This window comes from Neovison vison, chromosome 6 (genome assembly GCF_020171115.1).
Source record: "Neovison vison isolate M4711 chromosome 6, ASM_NN_V1, whole genome shotgun sequence".
Taxonomy (NCBI): domain Eukaryota; kingdom Metazoa; phylum Chordata; class Mammalia; order Carnivora; family Mustelidae; genus Neogale; species Neogale vison.
The window spans coordinates 22,518,530-22,535,992 of record NC_058096.1 but is presented as its reverse complement, the minus strand read 5'-3'; the positions used below and the strand labels follow the sequence as shown (position 1 = coordinate 22,535,992).

General features: G+C 35.4%; 1 protein-coding gene across 2 annotated transcripts in view; it reads left to right on the top strand.

Moving 5' to 3' along the window:
• Positions 1 to 17,463, top strand: part of NCAM2 (neural cell adhesion molecule 2) — a 524,714-nt gene that overhangs the window by 299,248 nt on the left and 208,003 nt on the right. For both annotated transcript variants that reach the window (XM_044251090.1, XM_044251091.1), the window contains exons 3-5: positions 2,621 to 2,827; positions 5,351 to 5,494; positions 12,558 to 12,695. In XM_044251090.1, coding sequence (XP_044107025.1) covers positions 2,621 to 2,827; positions 5,351 to 5,494; positions 12,558 to 12,695 — 489 coding nt within the window. The remainder of the gene's footprint in view (positions 1 to 2,620; positions 2,828 to 5,350; positions 5,495 to 12,557; positions 12,696 to 17,463) is intronic.

The following is a 17,463-nucleotide window of genomic DNA, read 5'->3' as shown; positions in this document are numbered from 1 at the left end:
GAAGACATTTAAATACTTAAGCAACAAATTCTAATTCAAAGTACTGTGGAGCTCACAAATGCACACATTCGGCTTCTATTTATATTCATCAAATTCATTTTTATGCACACAAGCCTTCATACCTAGTTTTAAATAATATTCATCTAGAGCCAAAATTGCTTTTTAGGGTATTTTAAAATTGCTTGTATTCCTGAATATGCCTAAGTAATTCAAATCTGAATTAAAATAGGCATTTCTGACATAAAATGCATTATACAAGTCTTGAGAATTGCATGGTTTATTTAAAGTATTATTAAAATTAATAAAATAGAAATAATAATAACATTTATAAATAACATATACTATGTTATATTACATGATATGTATGTATAATATCACATTTTATAAAAAACTAATAGAAGCCACAATTCTTCCTAAAGGTCTAAATTGATAGGTCTGTGAATGCTTATTTTTGCATATTGACAAATAGGCAGAGAACAAGTGAAATATTGGTTCAACATCATTTATTATATCAGCAGAGCTTGGTCATAAGAATGTATATCATTGTTTTAAATCTCATCCATATTTTGTATACACAAATACACAAATGCACACACACAGCTCAGTTGTGTCATATATTCACAAAATAATGAGTATTTTGAAATTGGAATTGTATTATTTTCTTACATTTGCATATCACAGTGATTTAAATTATATAATGTTATTACCTCTATAGGTATTACATAAGGTCAATTAAGACATAATTTAAAAGAATGAATTCATATCATTTAGTGTGCTAAATTTTGCTCATAAAATATGGCTAAATAATGAAACATTTTTATTTTCTTATATAAAGATGTGTAACCAAGAGCCATACAGTTGTCATATAAGTGGCCTTATATATAGGAAACAGAGTAGTAAAACAAGAATCAAAAAAAAAAAAATGATGGGGGGAAACCCCTGCAAATCAGAATGCTTTCATCTATTTTTCCTACTACAATGCTGACCAAGTTGCTATGTCTCTGAAATTTCTTGATATACTAAAACATAGACGTCTAAACTCAGTAAAATAAATGTCTTAAATTTACACTGTCAGGGGGTCAGACCCTCAGAGGGCTAAATAAGAGTATGTCATAAATAGCAAATGAAATTGTATACTACATTTTTAAGAAAATAAAAACTTTAATGTTATTTATCAGTATCTCCAGTAGTCTACTCTTAACAAAATAACATGGAAAGTTTCACTGGAGATTATCATTTACTAGAGATGTCATGAAAAGAGAATCATGACTGACTGCTCTATGAAAATGCGGTATAAATTCTCCATGATAATGAAATTTTATATCATATTATCAAGTAAGAAAATAACCAAAATATTTCACAGAATGTTCGATATAATTTGCTGTATAAAATGAAATTTTGTATTGTTCTAATTCAAAGTGCTGCTCATTGAAATTATTCATTTGAACTTCTCTGTGGAGAGGGCGATCAAAGCAAATACCTCCCCCAAACCATCATCACGATGGTTTTATGGTTCTGTCCAGAAAGAACTGAAGATAACATAACTAAGATCCATTTAAGATTTAACTAAACCGTCTTCCATACTTTTTACTCACGCATGTCTAATCTGATGTGGAAAGCACAATAATTTGTTTCTAAAGGCATTTCTTTGGGAAAAAATAAGATGGAACACTGTTTTTCAAAGTGGTCCTGCAGATGTTAATTTTATGCATTTTACCCTGATACTTTTGAGTTAATAGTGTATACTGCTTCCACAAATTATCTCTCAAGGAATTAGGTGAAACACATCCTTCAGGTGAGTAAAAGCAAACATTGGAAGCTTCAGCTTTTACGAAGAGTGTATTAACCTGGATTCTGAATTGGAAAACTTAAATAAATGTTTACCCTGTAATGATTTGGTTGTAATTGCCTAGCAGTATAAGTATCATTTCAATGCATTCTAATTATCATATGATTAAATAGTTAACAGTTTTAGATTAAAATGATGAAACTGTTCATTTCAGTTGAGAAGAGAGTTTGGGATTCCATTTTGAAAAACAGTTATTAGCCTTATCTGTATAAGTTTAACAACTTGGGAAATTAATAACAAATTCAGGATTATCAAAAACCAAGGTTTATTTTGTATAGGATTTACATTGTTATGAACTTTGCTTTTTGGGGGAAAAAAGTGCTATCTCCTGACCCTGACAAAGAGAATTGGGAACAGGTGAAATCATGTTAGTAATCGTGTTTCTGTTCAGATATATCAAACATTTTAAATTTATGTCTGACTCAGTGGCCAAGCCAGTTTTATACGTTAACTGTAGTAATAACTCATACATTGCTATAGTAAAATTTCAACTATCAGAGCTTAAATACCATGCTGTCAGTTTCCTGTAGAACTTTTGGGTTTTGCTTATGCAAACAGGACTGAATTCTCAGCATTGGATAAATAAGGATGAACATGTGTGCTAACATTTGTGTTTACTTTGAATTTTGTAAGATTTTCAGACTTCCAGCCTTCTCCTATTTACATTTTTTCCCCAAATTGTTAAAAGTTGTCCCATAATAGTAAATGTCAATGCCAAAACAAACACTTGCAACAGATCTTCAAACATATCTTGTCCGTGGATCTTTGCAGCAATTGGTGAACCTGAGAGTATAGATTGGTATAATCCTCAAGGAGAGAAGATCATTTCAACACAGAGGGTAGCAGTGCAAAAGGAAGGTGTCAGATCACGACTGACCATCTACAACGCAAATATAGAGGATGCAGGGATTTATCGTTGTCAAGCAACAGATGCCAAAGGACAGACACAAGAAGCTACAGTTGTTTTGGAAATTTACCGTAAGTCATGCATTTATTAATGGATTAAAAAGTGGCTGTGAGAAAAAAATGCATTTAATAAAAACTGACACTCATGAAAAACTATGTGCTAAACAATATCCTGAGACTATTACAAATATCAGCTTGTTTCTATTTTACTATAGTGTATCTCTAAAATAGAATGGATAATAAGAAATAGTAGAGGATAAACACATAGATGGACATTTCTGTTGGTTAAATCACAGAGATGAAAATGATTTAATATTCTCCAGCCATTGAAAATCTTTTGGGTAAGTAGAGAACATTATTTAGTATTATGAAATTTGTAAGGAGTACTTTTTCATACTAAAATAAAAGGTCAGGACTAGAACAAATGAAATTGCATATATGATAGCAGTGACCAATCTAGAATGAGAATGGAGGAGTAAATACAGAAAAACTGAAAACTCATCTAGTGGAGAATGATATCTACCTGGATTTTTCACCATCAGAACTTTTATTAATAAAATGTTCCACGCTTATACTTCATCTTATGACTTGAGATTGACTGCCTCTACATTCTTTCCCCCTTCTTACATTTAGGAATCATTAGCCTACTTTTCTTTTTTTCTTTCTTTCTTTCTTTCTTTCTTTCTTTCTTTCTTTCTTTCTTTCTTTCCTTCCTTCCTTCCTTCCTTCCTTCCTTCTTTCTTTCTTTCAAGAGTTACTTACTTATTTCCTCTTTCTTTCTTTCTTTCTTTCCTTCCTTTCTTTCTTTCTTTCTTTCTTTCTTTCTTTCTTTCTTTCTTTCAAGAGTTACTTACTTATTTTAGAGGAGGGGAAAGGGCAGACAGAGAAGGAGAGACAGTCTTAAGCAGACTCTTAGCTGAGCAGGAAACCTGGCACAGGGCTGGACCTCATCACCCTGAGATCATGATCTGAGCCCAAACCATGGTTAACCATGCTTAACCAACTGCACCACCCGGGTACCCCAAGAATCATGAAACTGTTTAAGAACACATTAAAGCCTGTTGACCCCCTAGGCTTGAAACCAGCCTCTATCACTTCCTTTTGTGGCTTTAGCAAATGTCTACCCTCTCTGTCTTCAGTTTTGTCATCATAAAAGAGATCTAATAGTATTGCCTACCTCATACATAAAGCTGTTTTAAGCACTATATTAATTATTAATATTATATAAAGTTTTTAGAACAATGCCTTACAATTAATGTGTGATAGTATTTCTACTATATTAATGAAAAATATCTGAAAAATTATAAATTTTTTTAAAATACTAACTCAAGATAGTTCTTCCTTAAAGTTTTATTATTATGACTATTACTACTATTATTGTAGAAACAAGATATGGAAAAAAAAAGGCAAAGCATTCCCACAGCACGACTTCCTTCTTGATCTCCAGTGCAATTTGCTAGCACATTACTGCCATTTTTCCTGATTTCGACTTTGCCCCTACTCCTGGTAGTTTCAAAACTCCTAAAGAAAAAGATGATATATCTATTTATATGATCCCCACTGTACCTATTTCATAAATAGAAAAAAAATAAATTGAAGTGATCATTTCACAGACATAGTATTTGGAAAGATTTTTCATTACTTTGAGTGATGAAAAGGAAGGTGCCTGGTGTTTTGTTTGTAAACTAAAGAAATGACTTTTTTTTCCTAGCAAGAACAATGAATTACTTTTGTGAAAATTTCTCAACAAGCATAAAGACCCACATTCTTTCATTCATTTGACACACTTACTGGGTGTCTACTACATGGCAGGCAATATTCTAAGTCCTAGACACTCAGTAAAAAGAAAATGTTACCCACTTGGTGCTTATTATTTTAATAAGCAGAAAAACACAATGAATGAACGTAGGTAAGTGCATGGATGCTAGATAGACATGCTATAGAATTCTATAGTGAAGAAAGTTAGTGTGGTAAAGAGAGGGAGAGTTGAATTGGGAAGAGAGAAGGTTATTTTATCTGCGAAGGTCTAGCGGAAATCTGAAGGAATTCAAAGGAGCACAAGGCCCGAGGATGGGAACAAACCTGGAGTATTCAAGGGATTGCAAAGAAGACTTTTTGTCTGGATCACAGGGACTAAGAAAAGAGAGAAGAAATCAGGATCAGAATTGTGGGGCTGACTCCAGTTCACATAGTACGGCATTATGTGGACTACGAATTTTCCTCTCAGGGAGATGAGAAGTTCTTGAGTAGAGGAATTTTTTTTTTTAATATTATTTATTTATTTGACAGACAGAGACCACAAGTAGGCAGAGAGGCAGGCAGAGAGAGGAAGGGAAGCAGGCTTCCTGCTGAGCAGAGACCCTGATGTGGGGCTCGATCCCAAGACCCTGGGATCATGACTTGAGCCAAAGGCAGAGGCTTAACCCACTGAGCCACCCAGGCACCCCGAGTAGAGGAATTCTTACCCAGCCTAAGGTTTTAAAAGATCTAGGGTTAGTTGATGATTTCATCATCGCATCAATCAGGTTTTGGAATACGTTACTGGGAGAAGAGAGAAATAATACTTTTGTGGTTTGTTCTACTTTCTTGAAACAGAAAAACTCACTTTCAAAGAAGTGGTATCTCCTCAAGAATTCAAACAAGGAGAGGATGCCGAAGTGGTTTGCCGCGTTAGCAGCTCACCGGCCCCTGCTGTCAGCTGGTTGTATCATAATGAGGAAGTCACCGCTATTTCCGACAGTTAGTATTTTGGTAACTCCCTAAATTATATGTTCTAATAATAGTGCAATTTTTAAAAAGACTCCATCTACCTGACTGCGTATAGAAATTTTATTTTTTGGATTCCAAGCATCTAACAACTTAAACTCTGAAGTTGGGAGTTGGCAGATAATGGACCTCGGGCTCAATTCAGCCCCTCTACTGTCTTTTTATGGTGTTGTGAGGTCACAGCCAAACCTGACCATTACATAGTAGCCAGGGCCACTTCGGGGACAGGGTTGAGCAGCTGTGACACAGATGGAGTGGCCAAACAAAACTATGATATTTATCATTTGGAGATTTACAGAAAAGGTTTGTCGACCCCATCTTTCTAAGAAAAAATTAGTATAAACTGTATAAGGATAATAAATAAATGAAGGACTCAGTCCTGATGCATTCATATTTGACACATCACAGTTCAAACATCATCCCCTGGACTCATCTACGTAATGTTAAAATAATATCTCTGTGAACCCTGTTTCTTACTCTGACAGTGTTCTTTCAAGGACACCTACATATTCTAAATATTATGGTAAGATACATATGGATAATAGATGGAAAAATACATTCATTCAAATTGTCTTCATAATTTTGATTCAGACTGAGCTAAAATTCCAGAATAATATGACATCTGAAATTGAAAGCATAATTTGCTTACATTATGCTACTTTACCATTGTGCATTGGGAGCAGTTTCAATTTAGAATATTTTTCAAAGCACCTGCATTTGCAGAGAGTTATGAAATAATTGAATCTTTTCAAATACTTTCCATCCTGGATGATTCTGTTGTGTGTTTCTAAGAGCTAAAACTTATAGCATAAAGGAGAGAGAGCAGATAGTATCTATTTTTGAATATGTACAGAGGACATGTCATAATCACGTTTAATAGTCAGTTTTTAAATTTTGAGACAATTTCTCTCATCATAGCATTTTCAGCTCTTGTCACTTATTGACTACCTCTCTCTTTTTTTCTATTATAATAAGTTAGTGAGAAATCGTACTTTATTTCCTCTTATTTTATTTCAAGATAACTACTTTATATTTCATTAGCTCATCACATGAGTACTTTGTGCAATGTATTTTCAGCTATTTTTTCCCTCAATAGTAAAGAAAAGGCAGTTCTTTTATAGCAGTTAGATGACAATGTCTAAACATTTTCAGATTGCCTCATCTTAGGCTTCAAGTGTACATCTGGTTTATTGTAAACCTTAATTACATGAAGGTTTTGAAATGAATTATAGTTTTTAAAAGACACAGAGAACAAAAGCCTCAAAGCAGAGATTGATAGTTAAGTGTGACGGTAATGGAGGAGCACTACTCTGTGCTATAGCTCACACAGTTTTTCCCAGTATCCAGGGACAAGATGATTTGAAGCTGGAATGCCATTATGGCTCTACTCTTTCCTTGGCCTGGCAGCTTTGAATTTTCTAATAGCTCTGTATCTAATTCAGATTCTCTCTCTGTAAACAGTGGGTTATTATCTCCAATTTCAACAATAGTTGTGAGTTTCAAATAAGACTTGCACATAATAAATATTTGTTAAATGAATGAATTAAATATTTGCATACGTATCAGTTTTGCTACACAATGACATTTATCTTTCTCCTTCCTTCTCATTGAGTTTTTAAATCTTGAGAATCAGTGTTACCAGAATGATATGCACTCAGGTTATAACTAGAATAAAAAAATTGAATGTAGAGGAAAGTGACTAGCCTAGAGTAAACCTGGTTCAGAGTTGCATGGCAAGCAAAGGAAAAAAAAAAGGGCACAACTTTTTTTCTCTTTTTAACTCTAGAATATAAAGTATTTATGTGGACTGTGAGGAAGGACAAACTTTTCTAACCTTTTGATATTGGAGAAACACTCCACATGGTTTATTGTTGAACAATTTGCGCATTCATAATGGCTTTACAAGAAATAATATTCTTTACCTGATTATATCTTCAATGGCTCCTTTATTAGATCTAATGGAAGAAGATTAAGTTTATAACTATGAAAGGAACATGTAAGGGGATTTGAAATAATGTAGTGTGTCCAGGTAACTTTCTGAAGCTTTAACGTGGCACGTGAGTCAAGTTTGTAGGTTCCAGATGACAAAAGGAAGGTTTGGAAATGTCCATCTTATTGGCCATGCTTTTGGTAGTAGCTGTATGGCAGATATTTATAATTAAAATTCCAATAGGATACTTGAAGTGGAGGTTCTCCATGTTGCTTGTTGAAAGAAATCCATCCGCTAAAGAGAATCCAAGCATTTAGGGAGTAGGGAGTAAAGGTGGCATTTTGTTATAAAAGTTGAATATCCCAGTGGAGGGATATGCTATTCCAGATGCTCATTTGACCTCAGCCAATTTGAAAGTTGTCCCTAAAATATTCTAAATGCTTTGATCATTGACTAATGAGGTACCCTGTTTCCATCAAAAACTATGAGTAAAATAATCTTGATCAATATTCTTTTTATGTAACCTACTTCCAATATAAGAATTCATTCAATTTTGGACTACTTGTTGAAAACCTAGTACGTGCCATCTAATGTGCTGGATGGTGGCTAGTCCTAGTTAACAAGATAAACAAGTTCACTGCCTTCAAAATACTAATGATCTAGTAGAAAAGATTAATAGAGAAATGAATGAAAACAAGGCATACTGAGGTCTATTAGAAGGAAAGTGCAATGATAGAGAATGATAAAGAAAGAACATCTCAACTTAGGGGTTTTTGTAATTTTATTTTTTCAGTGTTCCAAGATTCATTATCTATGCACCACACCCAGTGCTCCATGCAATACGTGCCTTCTGTAATACCCACCACCAGGCTCACCGAACTCCCCACTCCCCTCCCCTCCAAAACCCTCAGTTTGTTTCTCAGACTCTATAGTCTCTCATGATTCGCCTCCCCCTCCCATTTCCCCCAACTGACGTCTCCTTTCCTTCTCCTAATGTCATCTCAGCTTGTTAGGGCAAAAGAAGGTGTCCAAGATGCCTGCTGAAGAGAGAAGTAACCCTTAATTATGAAAAAGAGGTTAGTCAGGCAAAGAGTGGTGGGGACTTTTCAGGAAGGGAAAACACCATCTGCAGCAGCCCAGAGGTGAAAGACATCATAAATGGTGCTTTCCAGAAACTAGAATTAGTTCATTATAATGAGAATTTATGAATAAGTGCAACTAGAATACTTATACTAAAAGAAAAATATAAACCAGGATTGATCATAAAGACTAATAAGAGAGGAAACTGGAAAGGAAGGTTGAGTCAGGTCATTATGACCTTGACATCTCTGTAAAGGAATCTGGCATTTATCCAAAGAGAACATCACTAAAGGATTTTAATCAAGGCAGTGACATGACCTGATATGAATTTGAGAAGGCTATTAGTACTTCATTGAGGAGAATGGATTGGATGGCAGTCAAGACAAAACTCCAGTAACTGATAACAGTTCAGATCCTAATGAAATAATTGCTGAAGGAGAAGGAGATTTAGACCAAGTAATAATAAAGGTGGAAGTGACAGGACATGGGGTCTGATTGAATATGCAGATGGAGAGAGATGAAGAAATCAAAGATGGCTCAAGGAATTTGACTTGGGCAAATAGTTCAACATAAAGACGTGAAGACAGACCTGGAGAGACCATATGAGGAATTTCAGGTGGAGATAGTAAACTAAACTTTAAATTTGCTGAGATTAAAATACTTACAGTTCTTCCCAGTAGCTATATCTGGTCTACCATTAAGCACTTTTATAGTCATATAATGGTCTGATCTGAAGAAAACTTGTGTCTCAAAATATAGATGGTGATTGAAGCCATAAGAATAGATGAGACCAACCTTCAGTGGCTGGGAATAAGAAGAGGGCTAGAAAAAAATCTGCTTGAAGGAGCATAAAGCAGATTGCTTATTTCATTTATTTTTCTGATTGCAATAATGAAAACTTGGTTTTTAATGAAGTTCTGTATAATTGAGAAAAATGAATAATCTCTAATAATCAGATAGTTCTCGTGTCCATAGTTATGTGTGATTGAAGCAGTGCTCTCTTCAAATGTTTTCTGCCTTTTGATAGCTTACTAACATCATTCCATGGACTTTACATACATACCTAGGATTTGACTTGAGATTTTCATATAGTTTGTTTTCTGTTTTGAAACATTGATATGTATTTCAATTTAGCAGGTAGCTACTGTTTTCCTAATATTTTAGTTTTCTCTCAGCCAGTAGAGGTAATATATTAAAATGACCATTTGAAACTAAAATTTTGCCTTTAGAAGAAACACTGATTTATTCCCATCAAATTATGTATTATATACATTCAAATTATTTTCCTTTTAATATCAAGTATAGCCTTCCTGATTAAAATAATTCTTCCCCTTATTATTTTTTAACTAAATACACTTTGACCATTAAAGAACATTAGAGTTAAATGATAATACATATTTTAGTAATTTAAAAATACAGTATTACAGTTATCAAGGTATGATTATATGCATCCCAATCTAAATTTGAACTTCTTAAGTTGATAATTGCTTCCCACCCTAATTTCCAGCCACATGCTTGAATAGATCTTTTCACTGACCTTGAAACATTCTAAATTTTTATGAGTTCTGAGTTACTCCAGGACTTCTTGTGACTTTAAATTTAAAATTTTTTGCAGATTCTTTTTCTTCAAGCTTCCTTGGAGAAAAGGAAAATTTACCAGGGGAAAGCATCTGCATGAATATTTGTGTCTCTCTTCTTCAGGTCAACTTAAAGAAGAAATAAACATTATGGGAAAGTTTGTGGAGTAGCCTCCCCTTGTCTACGGGGGATACATTTTAAGACCCCCAGTAGATTCTTAAAAGCAAAAATAGTTCCAAATCCTATACTGTTTTTTCATTAAAAAAAAAAAAACTATGGTAAAGTTTAATTTATACCTTAAGCATTTAGTTTATAAATTAAGAGATTAAGAGCAATTGCTAATAATGAAATAGAACAATTATAACAATATGCTATAACAAAAGTTGTGTGAATGTGACCACTATCTCTCAAAATAGCTTATTATACTCTACTCACCTTTTTTTCCTTTTATGACATGATGATACAATGCCTATGCGATGAGATGCAAGAAGTGATGTAGGGTTAGGCCTATTTTGATCTCTGATAAAATGTCAGAAGGAGGATCATCTGCTTCCAGACCATGGCTGACTGCAGACAAATGAAACTGCAGAGGGCAAACCATGGATGGGGGGTTGGGGGCTTTACTGTACTTCCTGAGCTGATAATCATGTCTGCAGCTTTATAATCAATATTTTACATCTCTGGGATCCTCTGAATCTACATATTTCTACTCTTTGTTTATTTTCTCTCTTGCTTACCCGTAGGAAGCATAGTCCTCCCATAGTCTGATGACTTCCCTATTTGTATTTGTAGCCCAAAGTAGAATTGGTATGGCATTAAGGAATTGCATTAAGGAATTGCTATGACAGGTGAACCCCAAACCTGAACTGAACCCCAAACTGCCTGATATCACAGCAGTTTATTTCTCAGTTATACAAAGTCCAGTTGGCAGCAAGGGTGGGGGTAAGAGTATACCCCACACATCCATTCAGCGCTCCAGGCTGAGGGCGGCTCTAGCTTTTACTCATGTGGTTTCCATATTTGCCCTAACCCATCAAGCCAGCAGATAGGGAAAGAGCAGTAAACACTGGAATAGATCCAAAAAGTAATATTTAATGGTATAACAGTAAATATCCCAGAGATGAGTACCTTAAACTAATGGGTCCAAGGGGTCAAGCATGTATCTCTTATTTACCAAAGTATCTCAAATACTGTAAAAACCAACTAGCGGAGACAAACCATAAGTGACTCTTAATCTCACGAAACAAACTGTGGGTTGCTGGGGGAGGGGGGTTGGGAGAAGGGGGGTAGGGTTATGGACATTGGGGAGGGTATGTGCTTTTGGGTAAATTGGAAGGGGAGGTGAACCATGAGAGACTATGGACTCTGAAAAACAATCTGAGGGGTTTGAAGTGGCGGGGGCGGTGGGAGGTTGGGTACCAGGTGGTGGGTATTATAGAGGGCACGGCTTGCATGGAGCACTGGGTATGGTGAAAAAATAATGAATACTGTTTTTCTGAAAATAAATAAATTGGAAAAAAAACAAAAACAAAAACAAAAAAAATGCTGAAAGTAAAAAAAAAAACAAAAAACAAAAAAAAACACAACTAGATGATGTCCAATGATGTGTTAATTAGTGAAATGGAAGATATTGCTTTTGCAACATGTTTTAAAATAAGACTAGAAGTCAGACCATTCTTTACTAGACCAAGGGGAAAGGTCTTAACACTGCAACAAAATTATGATGATTAAAAACTCGGGCCAGACACTGTGGAAACACTGTCAGGCTGAGATGCTGGCTAGGCTAGTCAGATTATCTTAAGCAATCAACTAATGCATGCCCTCTCACAGCTTATTTTTAATGTATATTCATGTGCATATACTCATACCTAAAATGAAGTCTTGAAATAAAATTAAGTCTAATCTGTTCATTCTTGATGTGGATTATCTGCATTTAGAGAAAAAATTCAAATAAGTTAGAGATATGGCCACTTTATATGTCCTCTATGTGACTTGAATATTATTGCATCATTTAGCTGCCTCCTCGGGGTATGCAGAATTATTAGTTTAATTATTGTGTGGGAAGGCTGTTCAATCAATTTTCTAACCCTTTTCCATACTCAAGTTGCTACAAAATGTCTTCATGTCTGCAATATCTAATCTCTCAACATTGTTCTTTTGTGTATCATTTCTGCATTCAAAGTACCAAGGGGAAAATAATAGCCTAACCATTTTATGTGGAAATAAAGTCTCGAATGTGTTTTAGAAAAAAAAGGTGTAACAAGCCAGTGTGGAGTGGAAAAATTGAAGCCATGAAATTACATTTTACTTTCAAATTCGAATTTGTTTGTTGATGAAAAGTTTGATAGTGTCAGACAAGTGCCATATTTTAACTCTTGGCAATTTAGAGCACACTGGACTCTGCTTTCAATTACTGATATCATTTCCTCCCCTTTGCTTACTTTCCAGATCGCTTTGCTATGCTAGCTAACAATAATCTGCAGATTCTCAACATCAATAAAAGTGATGAAGGTATATACCGATGTGAAGGAAGAGTGGAGGCTAGGGGAGAAATTGACTTCCGTGATATCATCGTTATTGTTAATGGTAAGCAGCGAATAATTTGTACCTATTTTATTATCGCATGTTAGCAATATATTTATTGAAAGGGCAGCCAGTGGATACAGCGCTCCTAATATACCTCTTCTCTACCTGGAGGAAATCTCCTCACCTCAGTGATAGCATCTATTACATTGTGTGTAGCCTCAAGGGCAGGATCCGTGACTTATGCAACACCATCATCTTTTTTACAAAAAGTCTTATAAGAGAGTCATTGCCTTTTGCTGGCTTTGTAGTTGTTGAAAGAATGCCAAGTGAAACATAGTTAAGTATCATACTAGATTTTACTTTTAAATTGCATGAATCCCTTGTTGCTTAAATGAATCTGTTTAACAATTTTGTAGGTTTTCTTAAATTTAAAGTTAATAATTGTTTCCACAAGGAGATTAATAACTAAGTTTATGGCATCATGATGACATCTCTACTTCCAAACTAGGCTTCTCCTACTATATTTCCTGCCTGTGTTAACATGACATTCTGTGAGGACAGAAGATATTTTAAGGTTATTCTACTTTGACTCTATTTTGGTAATCTAATCTGTAAATGACAAGTCACCTCATTTTTTTTTTTAACATCTCTTAAATATATTCTACCATGATGCCCTCCTTAAGAGTGAAGCCCTTTCATTAAAAAAAATTTTTTTTTAAATTTCCTCTACTCTCAGGCTCATAATTTCTATTTTTATTTATTTATTTTTTTAAAGATTTTATTTGTTCATTTGACAAAGAGGATCACAAGTAAGCAGAGAGGCAGGCAGAGAGAGAAGGGGAAGCAGGCTCCCTGCAGAGCAGAGAGCCTGATGCGGGACTCAATCCCAGGACCCTGGGATCATGACCTGAGCCAAAGGCAGAGGCTTAACCCACTGAGCCACCCAGGCGCCCCATAATTTCTACTTCTTCTCCATCCAACCTTTCAACACTTAAAATTGTCAGTGCTTCCCATTACCTTCAAGACAAAATCAAAACTGCTTTTTTTGGCATAAGAAACCTTTTATGATCACCAGCCCTTCTTCCTTAACATTCAGCCATGAGCAGCCTATGTTTCAAACATATGGAAATACTGGTAGTGACACGACACAAATGTACTTTCAGTTTTTTCTTCTGCTTTAAAATAACAAGTTAGGGGGCGCCTGGGTGGCTCAGTGGGTTAAAGCCTCTGCTTTCGGCTCAGGTCATGATCCCAGGTTCCTGGGATAGAGTCCCACATGGGATTCTCTGCTCAGCAGGAAGCCTGCTTCCTTCTCTCTCTCTCTCTCTCTCTGCCTGCCTCTCTGACTACTTGTGATCTCTGGCAAATAAATAAATACATAAATAAATCTTTTTAAAAATAAAATAACAAGTTAAGGGTGCCTATGTGGCTCAGTCGGTTAAGCATCCAACTCTTGATTTTAGCTCAGGTCATGATCTCAGGGTTGTGAGATGGAGCCCTTATCAGGCTCCATGCTTGGTGTGGAACCTGCTTAAGATTCTCTCTGTCTCTCTCTGCCTGCCTCTGCCTACTTGTGATCTCTCTCTCTCTGTCACATAAATAAATAAAATCTTTAAAAAAAAAAAAAAAAGATTCTCTCTGTCCCTCTCCCACTGCCCCTACACCTCTAAAAAATAAAGTAAAATAAAGTAACAAATTAATGATAACGATAGTGACAGGATTCTGTAAGCAGAATATCAATTGTTCTTTTTAGAATAGGCAAAATATAAAACTGAGGAGTTAGCCACATGTTTCCTGTAAGTTAGGGGAAGGATGGAGAAATAAGTTTGTGTCTTCTTCTGATTCCTATCTTCATCCTGCCATGAGCTATCTCTCCAGTTTCTTGAAGACTGGAGAACACTAGGAATCTCATATAGATCTGAAAAAGTTCTTTGGCTGAGTAATATTCCAATGTGTACATGTACCACATCTTCTTTATCCACTGATTTGTTGATGGACATCTGGGCTCTTTCCATAGTTTGGTTATTGTAGATGTTGCTGCTATAAACATTGGGGTGCAGGTGCCCCTTTGGATCACAATGTTTGTATCCTTTGGGTAAATACCTAGTAGTGCAGTCATTGGGCTATAGGATAGCTTTATTTTTTAACTTTTTGAGGAACCTCCATACTGTTTTCCAGAGTGGCTGCACCAGCTTGCATTCTCACCAACAGTGTATGAAAGTTCCCCTTTCTCCACATCTTCGCCAACATTTGCTGTTTCCTGACTTGTTAACTTTAGCCAGAAATCTTACCATTTGCAACAACATGGATGGAACTGGAGGGTATTATGCTGAGTGAAATAAGTAAATCAGAGAAAGACAATTATCATACAGTTTCACTCATATGTGGGATTTAAGAAGCAAAACAGAGGATCATAGGGGAAGAGAGAGAAAAATAAAATAAGATGAAATTAGACAGGGAGATAAACCATAAGAGACTCTTAATCTTAGGAAACAAACTGAAGGTTGCTGAAGAGGCGGAGGTGGGGGGGTTGAGGGGATGAGGTAACTGCATGATGGGCATTAAGGAGGGCATGTGATGTAATGTGCACTGGGTGTTATATGCAATTGATAACTGAATACTACATCTGAAATTAATGATATACTCTATGGTAATTACTTGGATTTTTTAAAAATAGCAAAAAATAAATAAAAACAAAAGTTCATCGGTCTTTCACTACCTGCAGCAAAAGTAGTTTGACCACCAAGTTCATGCTGAAAGAGGAAAAAAATATGAAAACTCTGTTATCATTTTCTCTCCTTCTTGAAATTTATAATTAATTGAGATTAGTGGATAGTATAATGGAGTAGACCAGATGGTATGACATAGAAATTAGGCAGTCTGATAGAAATTACACATGCTAATGGAGGAGACCAAAGGGCCAAGACTTCAGAGGAGATTTCTTTTTTAGAAATAAAGAGTCTGGTATTTACTATGAGTACCATAGTTCAGAGGTTTTGACCTTCAACACAGGGGGCAGATTTCAGTGCATGAAGAATAGGTTTAAAATGGAGGTGCGTATCTATATATGTATCTCCACGTATTTCTATTGGATAAACATCTCTAAGCTATTTCTTTCTATTATATACAGTAAACAAAGATAACTTACGCTGTTGAGTTTAACTATTAACAACTCTCTACTGTGACTTATTTCCAAAGTAGTTTATGTTGGCATATAAAAGTGTATTTCATCACAGACAAGTCATTGTCCTGAGTATTCTTTCATGAAAATAGGAATTATAATATTAGTTTTTACATGTTGAGTTTTGGAGGCAGTATATAAATTTTACTGTTATATGTTTTATATGTGTAATGTCAGTGTCAAATTATGCACATATTTTTACACTAAAACAGTAACTCAAGTCTGATGTTTAAAAGGAAGTATTGGGGCACCCGGGTGGCTCCATTGGTTAAGCATCTGCCTTGGGCTTAGGTCATGATCCCAGGATCCTGAGAAAGAACCCCACATCAGGCTCCTTGCTCCATGGGGAGCCTGCTTCTCTCTCTGCCTGCTGTTCCCCTGCTTGTGCTCTCTCTCTTTTTCTTTTTAAATAAAATTTTTTTTTAAAAAGTAAATGTTATTTAACAGACAGAACATGTTCTCCCCTTATTAACTACTTTGCTATTGTAACTTCTACCTTAATGTATTTAATAAGTGTTCTAATCTGTTTCCATACTAGTTTATCAGTGAATGTTTATATATGATTATATGTGTTTTGAAGGAGGCTTTATTCGGGTATGAGTGTGTTCAGTTAACAAAGTTTGAATCTTCAAGTGCATCATGGTGTGCACTCAAACTGGGATATTGAGTTCTGCATGTCTGTTCCTATTATGTCAGGGTTCACAAGTAGATAACATGGGACTGTGTTCTTTTGTGCCACTCAGATCAATCACATAGGTGGTTTTCTGTTCTGTCTGCATCACACTGAGCCTCCCAAAGGCAGATCATTCTCCTTCCACATCCCAATTTCCTGTAACAGAATCAACTACAGATCCTAATCTGCCCTTTACCCGAACACTGCTTTATCTCCACTTCTTCTAATTAGTCACATTTTCCCTTTATGGTTACCAATTCTCAAACCTTAGAATTCCCGGCACCACTTTTCTTCAAAATAACAGTGTTCACAAAAATCAACCATTGATTTATTCCGCTTCAGGAAGATGAAGTTGGACCCTGTCAAGGGAATGCATTGACTGATGCCACCAGTTCGTCTGTGCTTTGCTCTCACATTCTGCTTTTACCTCAGCCAGAAAAAAAATCATTCTCCTCCAGTCTTATTGACTCTTGTGCTGCTTACTGGCGACTGGCTCCTTTTAAATTTTGAACTCTCCTTAAAAGTATCCCCCTATTAGTTCTCTCCTATAAAACCTCTTGAGGACATTGCAATGAAAAGTTGAAGGGTCCAAAAAATAATAATAAAATAAAAGCAGTAGCTTTATCCATGTCATGTTTTCTTTCTTCAGTTACAAATTTGACTTGTTCTATGACCTTTTCCTCAACTTATGTTGAAAACCCTCTCTCTTAATTGATACTGATTTTTACCCTAACTGATTTGCATTTTATCTTGGACCTTCTTTACTTGTCTCCTTCCTCCTCAAGTACACTGGAATCCTGAAAGAAGGCTCCAGGCAACTACTTATGGACATTTCATTTCTCCCTTATAAAATCTTGAGTCTGGAAGAAGCTCTGATCTTTCTTTTATTTTTTGCTCTTTGAAAACGTCTCCCTCACGTTTCCTTTCTTCCAGTTCATACACTTTTGTTTCAATAATTAGTTGAAAGATATTTT